General features: G+C 43.2%; 1 protein-coding gene across 1 annotated transcript in view; it reads right to left on the minus strand.

The window, feature by feature from the left end:
• The window catches only part of PSMC6 (proteasome 26S subunit, ATPase 6), an 11,404-nt gene extending 8,486 nt beyond the window's left edge, over positions 1-2,918 (minus strand). Inside the window, exons 1-4 of the mRNA XM_074544068.1 lie at positions 2,758-2,918; positions 1,789-1,868; positions 1,559-1,598; positions 1,179-1,231 (exon numbers count right to left, since the gene is read on the minus strand). Of these exons, the coding sequence (XP_074400169.1) occupies positions 1,179-1,231; positions 1,559-1,598; positions 1,789-1,868; positions 2,758-2,884 (300 nt within the window). The 5' untranslated portion in view covers positions 2,885-2,918. The remainder of the gene's footprint in view (positions 1-1,178; positions 1,232-1,558; positions 1,599-1,788; positions 1,869-2,757) is intronic.
• Positions 2,919-6,763: the final 3,845 nt, after the last annotated feature.

Raw genomic sequence — 6,763 nt, forward strand, 5'->3', positions numbered from 1 at the left:
TCCAGCTTCCTTATCCAAAGAACTTCATCACAGCTTGGAATTCTCTCAGATTCAACTCTGCCCAAGAGACTGAAGTTATTTTGCAGTGAGAAGAAAACAAAGAGAAACCACTTGACCTTCTCACTAATGCACTTGAGATAGGGAAGTGATTTTGCTCCCACTCCAACAGTTGCTCTCCTCCCTCCTGAGCATCAGCAGCTCAGCCAGGAGGGCTTTGATCAAAAACTTGTCCTTCCAGTCCAGGAGAAATTGTTTGTCTTTGATATTTTGACATTTTGAAAACAATTAAGGGTTTTTTGTTTGGTTGTTTGGGGTTTTTTTTTTTTGAGCCTGTGGTAGCAAATCAAGGATCTTTTAAGATAAAAGAGTGTTTTTAGTGAAGAATAAACTCCAAAGTGCTGGTTCATCCAAGGACAACCAATCCCTTAAGATTCAGCTCTGTTTCAACACAGAACATCAAGATTACCTCACATGCCCCAGAGTGGAATTCATTTTACTTATGTCCCAAAATTCTGCAATGAACATCAGTTTCTCTCCAGAAAGAAGGAAAAAAAATAAAAATATGGATAAAGATAATGGCTTTAGGCAGACAGAGAGTAGGTTTAGATGGGATTTTGGGAAGGAATTCCTCATGTGAGGGTGGGAGGCCCTGGCACAGGTGCCCAGAGCAGCTGTGATCCCTGGCAGTGCCCAAGGCCAGGCTGGGCAGGGCTTGGAGCAGCCTGGGATGGTGGAAGGTGTCCCTGCCATGGGATGGGATCAACTTCGGTCTCTTCCAACCCAAAGTATTTCATGATTAAGATATATATGGTAAAATAACATTACATCTAAAACTCAGCAGCACGACAGCAACAGTCACAGCACAGCAACTGTGAAATTACACAATCAGTTTTCATAATAATTAATTTTCAGAGAGTCCAAAATGAGGCAAAAAGACAGAGTTTTGACTCAGTAAAAATCACAAAACACATGCAAGTTCCTGGGAATGCTGTGGGTTGTTTTGTCTCCACCAGGAAGTTACACTACCACTACAAAGGGAGAGGGCAGCAGGATGAAATAGTGGTGTGCACATTAAAGAAGAAAAAAACCCACTCCACTAAGGACCCAGTGGATGAAAGGCAATGTTAATATTCCACAGAAAAGCAAATTTTAAATGAATATTCACAGAGATCAATTACCTGACGGCGACAGCCAACCACATATCTTGGTCCATTTGTAGCCTTCACAATGACTGGAGAAAGAAAATTGGAGAAAAACCCCAAATTTACTCAATTTACCCTCTGAGCTGTGATTCTCAATTAACCAGAATGCTTTTTGCCAATAATCTGATCACCAACACTTCAATTCTTTATTTCTCTGTAACTTTAACAAGATTTAAACTTTAAAAGATTATTATTTTGTGGCTGCTCCATCCCTGAAGTGTTCCATGCCAGGTTGGACAGGACTTGGAGCAGCCTGGGATAGTGGGAGGTTGCAATGAATGGTCTTTAGGTCCAAACCATCCCATGGCTCCATGATTTTCACAATCTCAGAGAATGTAAGAATTCAATGTACTCACACTTCTCCTCTGTCAGCTGTTTAAGAACCTCACCAACAATCTGTAAAAGAGGAAATACAGCATCAGCCTCAAGGGAAATTAACACTGCAGGACTCAGACACCCTGTAACCATCCCTGAGCCATCAATTCCTGCTTGTTTTACCTGCACTGTTCCCACTTTTCTGATGCTAAATAAAAATGGATCTAAGGGTTATTTCAACAGGCAGCACCGGCTCGTTTCCCTCACATACCTGCCCAACACTCTGCAAGGCCTTGAGATCATTTTCTGACTTCTCATACTGCTTGGTGAGTTCTTTCAGCTGTTCCCTTACTAGAAGAGGAAAGAAACACAGGATTTTGGTCACCTTCAACCCCACAAGAGCACAGCACCAGACCCTTTTCCAACAGCAAAGCTGCAGGTAAAATGAGACTGGGAAACCAGTAAGGACCATTGAGATAATGTGGAGAAGGGAATAGAGATGGGGAAGGGTCTGGAGCACCAGGAGAGGCTGAGGGAGCTGGGCAGGGGCTGCAGAATCCCTGAGGGAGCCGGGCAGGGGCTGCAGAATCCCTGAGGGAGCTGGGCAGGGGCTGCAGAATCCCTGAGGGAGCCGGGCAGGGGCTCAGCCTGGAGCAAAGGAGGCTCAGGGGGCCCTTGTGGCTCTGCACAAGGAGGGGACAGCCGGGGGTGTCGGGCTCTGCTCCAGGGAACAGGGACAGGACAAGGGGAAACAACCACAAGCTGCACCAGGGTAAGTTTAAATTGGATATTTGTAAGAGTCCGTGTCTATTCAGTGCAATATAACAGATATTAGGGAAAATTTCTTCACGGAAAGGCTGGTCAGTCACTGGGGAAAGGCTGCCAAGCAACACGGTGTTGTCTCCATCCCTGCAGGTGCCCAAGGAAGGACTGGACGTGGCACTCAGTGCTCTGCTCCATTAACAAGGTGGTGACAGCCACAGGCTGTTGTCGCTGATCCCGGAGATCTTTCCAAACCGAGATGACTCCGTGATTCCGTGACCCTCCGGAGCCCTCCCAAGGGGTACCGGGACCCAGCGGGGGCACCGGCAGCGCCCAGCCCCGTCCGCCCCCGGGCCCGGCCAGGCCCATGACGAAGCGCGGGCAGCGCCGCGGCCGCCGCGCTCCCTCTCGGAGCTCCTCGGGCCGCTCACAGACGCCCCCCCGCCATCCCCTCACGGCCCGCCGTGCCCGCGCTCACACTCCTTGAGGCGGCCGTCGATCTCCTTGTGCTCCAGCAGCTTCTTGCGGTAATCCTGCAGCGCCTTGTCCCTGGGGTCCGCCATGATGAGCAGCCGCCGCTCATAGGGAATGCCGGGAAGGGCCATGGCGGCGGCGCCGGCCCTCAGCGCCGCGCAGCGCCCCCTGCCGCCACGGAGGACTGCGGCTGTCGCGACAGGCGGCCGCTGTCGTGAGGGGCCGCGAGTGTCACGAGCAGCGGCTGCGATGGGCGCGGGCTGTGCCAGGCTCAGAGCGTGGCTTCAAGGGCGGCCGCGGAGTGTGGGCAGAGGAGGTGCGGGGAGACCTCATGGAGCTCCAGCAGTCATGGAATGGTTTGGCTTGGAAGGGACCCTGAAGTTCTTCCCATCTCCTGCTGTGGGCAGTTAGTGGGACTTTCCTGATACAAATGAGAGCAGGCTCCCGGTACTAAAGCGATTTCAGTATTTATTATGAAAAAAGAAAGGCATAAAGCAAGGGGGCCCGGGCTGAGCAGGAGCGTTCCCTCAAGGATGGAGCAGCGCTGGCGCTGCTCAGCAGTGATGGTACCGATGATGTCCTCGATGTCCCCGGTGTCCCAGCACAATTCAGTGGGTCAAAAGCCCCCTTTTATCCCATTTTTTGTCCCTTTGGATTGGTTTCTTTTTAGATCCTTCATTTAAGGCGCTTGATTGCCCATTACAGTTCTGTCCAGACTGGGGTATACTGAACTTTATTGAGCTGTGTTATGGTACCTTGAGTACCTGATTTCTCATAACTCCCCTTTTAACCCCGTTTACAATATAATAACCAAATGAACAGTACATGCTTAACCATCTATCAACTATTTTACGACAGTTTCTAAGCTATTTTTAACAATTCCCAAGGCAGACCAACAGCTGCTGTGGGCTGGAGAATCCCACAGAGCCTCGCTGGGGGCATCAGAGCAGGACAGGACAGAGAGGGCAATGGACAGGAGAGCAAGGAGGGATGAGCAAGAGCTGAGCTCTGCAGAGAATAAAGTCACCAATAAAGTGAACAATGCCAGCACTGCCAGCTGGGAATGAGGGCTGGGAGGGACAAAATGTCACCTTGGTCCATGTGGGCAAGAAAACTGACCTGGCTGTAAGTTCAAGAAAAGCCATCTCCTGTCACAGAATCACGGAATGGTTTGGGTTGGAGGGGACCTTAAATCCCATCCCATTGCAGCCCTGCCATGGCAGGAACACCTTCCACCAGCCCAGAGTGCTCCAAGCCCTGTCCAGCCTGGCCTTGGGCACTGCCAGGATGGGGCAGCCCACAAAATAATAAGCTTTTGTAATTTAAATCTGCTTAATGATTTTGAGGAGCAAAGAATTGAAGTATTGGTGATCAGATTATTGGCAGAAAAACACACTAGATAGTTCTGAAGCACAACTCAGAGGGTGAATGAAGTAAATTTGTTTTTTTCTCTAATTTTCTCTCTCCAGTCATTGTGAGGGCAAAAAATGAACCGTGATACAAATGGACTAAATGGTTGGCTGTCATTGTCAGGTAATTAATATGTGTGAATATTCATTAAAGGTGGCTTTGGTCTGGATTATTAGCATTGCTTTTCATCCTTAGTGAAATGTTTTTTTTCTGTAAAGTGAACATCCCTGTTTTATATTGGCACCTTCTCCTCTCTCCCTTTGTAGCTGTAAATTCCTGGTGGAGACAAAACAACCCACAACACACTGGGGACATTGCATGTGTTTTTTTTTATTTTTAATAATAAAAATTTTGATCTGATCTTCATCTGTCAGCCCATGAGGCTGGGGGGGCTGCACCCCAAATTCCCCCAAAGAGTGGGGCCAGGAGCACTGCCAGCCCCATGTCCCTTCAGTGGCATTGTGTCACTGAAAAATGACCAGGTAATATTGGCTTGTGCATTTATGTATTAGATTTTGCATGTTGTTAGTGATTATAAGTAAAAAAAAAAAAAAAAAAAAAAAAAAAAAAAAAAAAAAAAAAAAAAAAAACAAAATACTACTACTACTACTACTACTAATGGTTAAAAGTATCAATTATAACTCTTTTTAGCTGCTTGTTAATATAATATAATCAATTAAAGTATGCACAAGTATTGCTCACAGAAATAGTTGTGAAATATAATATCTATGAATATAATAGAACAGAAGTATAATATCTATGTATCACTTATGGAAATAATGGTGTGATGAAAATATTGTACTATATATGAAAAGGCTTTTGTGTAACTAAATCTGTGTAAGGCCATCCACTGATCAACCTGTCCAGGTGATAACTGTGACACAAACCAGAGCAATTAGAGAATACCATGTTAAATTTAATTTAATTTAATACTAAATCCTTATCAGAGGATGTGAAACAGCAGGATGGAGACACGAGAAGAAAGAAAACACATTGACCTGACACCCAGGATGTCATGCAGATGACCCGGAGTGTGAAGAAGTCAAACAAAGGAGTTCCCAAAGCATCAGAAAGTCAGAAAGAATGTTTGAATAATGCATGAGACACATGAATATTCATGTACCTCAGCAGTAACAGGATAAAGGTAACACTGGCTGTACACACAGAGTGTGCTTTGGCTGTTGGCCAGGAGCACACCAGCACTGGAAATATTGTCCTTTTAGCATGTAAGAAATAGATTTGTAGAAAATTTTTAATTTTTAATAAAAATTTTTAATAAAAAATTTAAATTTTTAGTAAAAACCTGATCAAAGGTTTTTATATAGTATGTATTTGTATATAAATTTTAAGGTAAGAAATATTAATTTAGAAATGTTATGGAATAGGAGAGATACTGTTAAGAGAGAAATAGAAAGAAGTTTTAAAGAACAGCCTTGCGAAAAAAAAATTAAATACTTTAGAAAAATAGAACTACAAAAGATACATTGTATTAAGACCGACAAAAAGTAATTTTGAATGATAAGCTTTAAAACATTTACAGTATGGTGTGGTCAAAACTGATAAGTCATGAAACGCTTATAGTGTATTACAGAGTGTAATTAAGAAATATACACTACAATATATGTATAATATAACATAGCATAATATAATATGTACATTATATACACGTATAATAATACACATATATTCTATTCTATTCTATTCTATTCTATTCTATTCTATTCTATTCTATTCCAATCTGTTGTGTTCTGTTCTATTCTTATATATAGTAATAAATAGGATGGAATAGAACAGAATATGACATAATATGTACATTATATATACATATAATAATGCACATATATGATATATTATACGTTATATTATATTATGTTATGTTATGTTATGTTACATTACATTATATTATATTATATTATATTATATTATATTATATTACTAGATATAATAATATAATTATAATATAATATATAATATAAGTACATTATATATACATATAATAATACACACATATATATTACGTATAATATATGTAATACTTATAAATTATATTATATTATATTATATTATATTATATTATATTATATTATATTATATTATATTATATTATATTATATTATATTTACAATATAATATAGTATAATATGTATATTACAGTATAATTAAGAAATAAATAGCTTCTGATTGTAATACCGTGAATTATAACATCTGCATTACCTCACCCTTCAAACGAAACTACAAATAGAATAAAACTTTTGAAAACACGTTTGAGTCAAAACCAAAACAACCTTAATCCGACAAGCTGGATTATCATTGTTATTACCCTATTATTGTTATTAACCGCAGCGAACCCGCGCCGCTTGCGGAGCGCTCTCTCTGTGTGTGCCCCGCAGTGGCTCCGTGCCCTCGCTCCGCGCCCTCGCTCCGTGCCCTCGCTCGCTCCGTGCAGCTCCGTGCCCTCGCTCCGTGCCCTCGCTCCGCGCCCTCGCTCGCTCCGTGCAGCTCCGCGCCCTCGCTCCGTGCCCTCGCTCGCTCCGTGCAGCTCCGCGCCCTCGCCCCGTGCCCTCGCTCGCTCCGTGCAGCTCCGTGCCCTCCCTCCGTGC

This window comes from Zonotrichia albicollis, chromosome 6, assembly GCF_047830755.1.
Source record: "Zonotrichia albicollis isolate bZonAlb1 chromosome 6, bZonAlb1.hap1, whole genome shotgun sequence".
Lineage (NCBI taxonomy): Eukaryota > Metazoa > Chordata > Aves > Passeriformes > Passerellidae > Zonotrichia > Zonotrichia albicollis.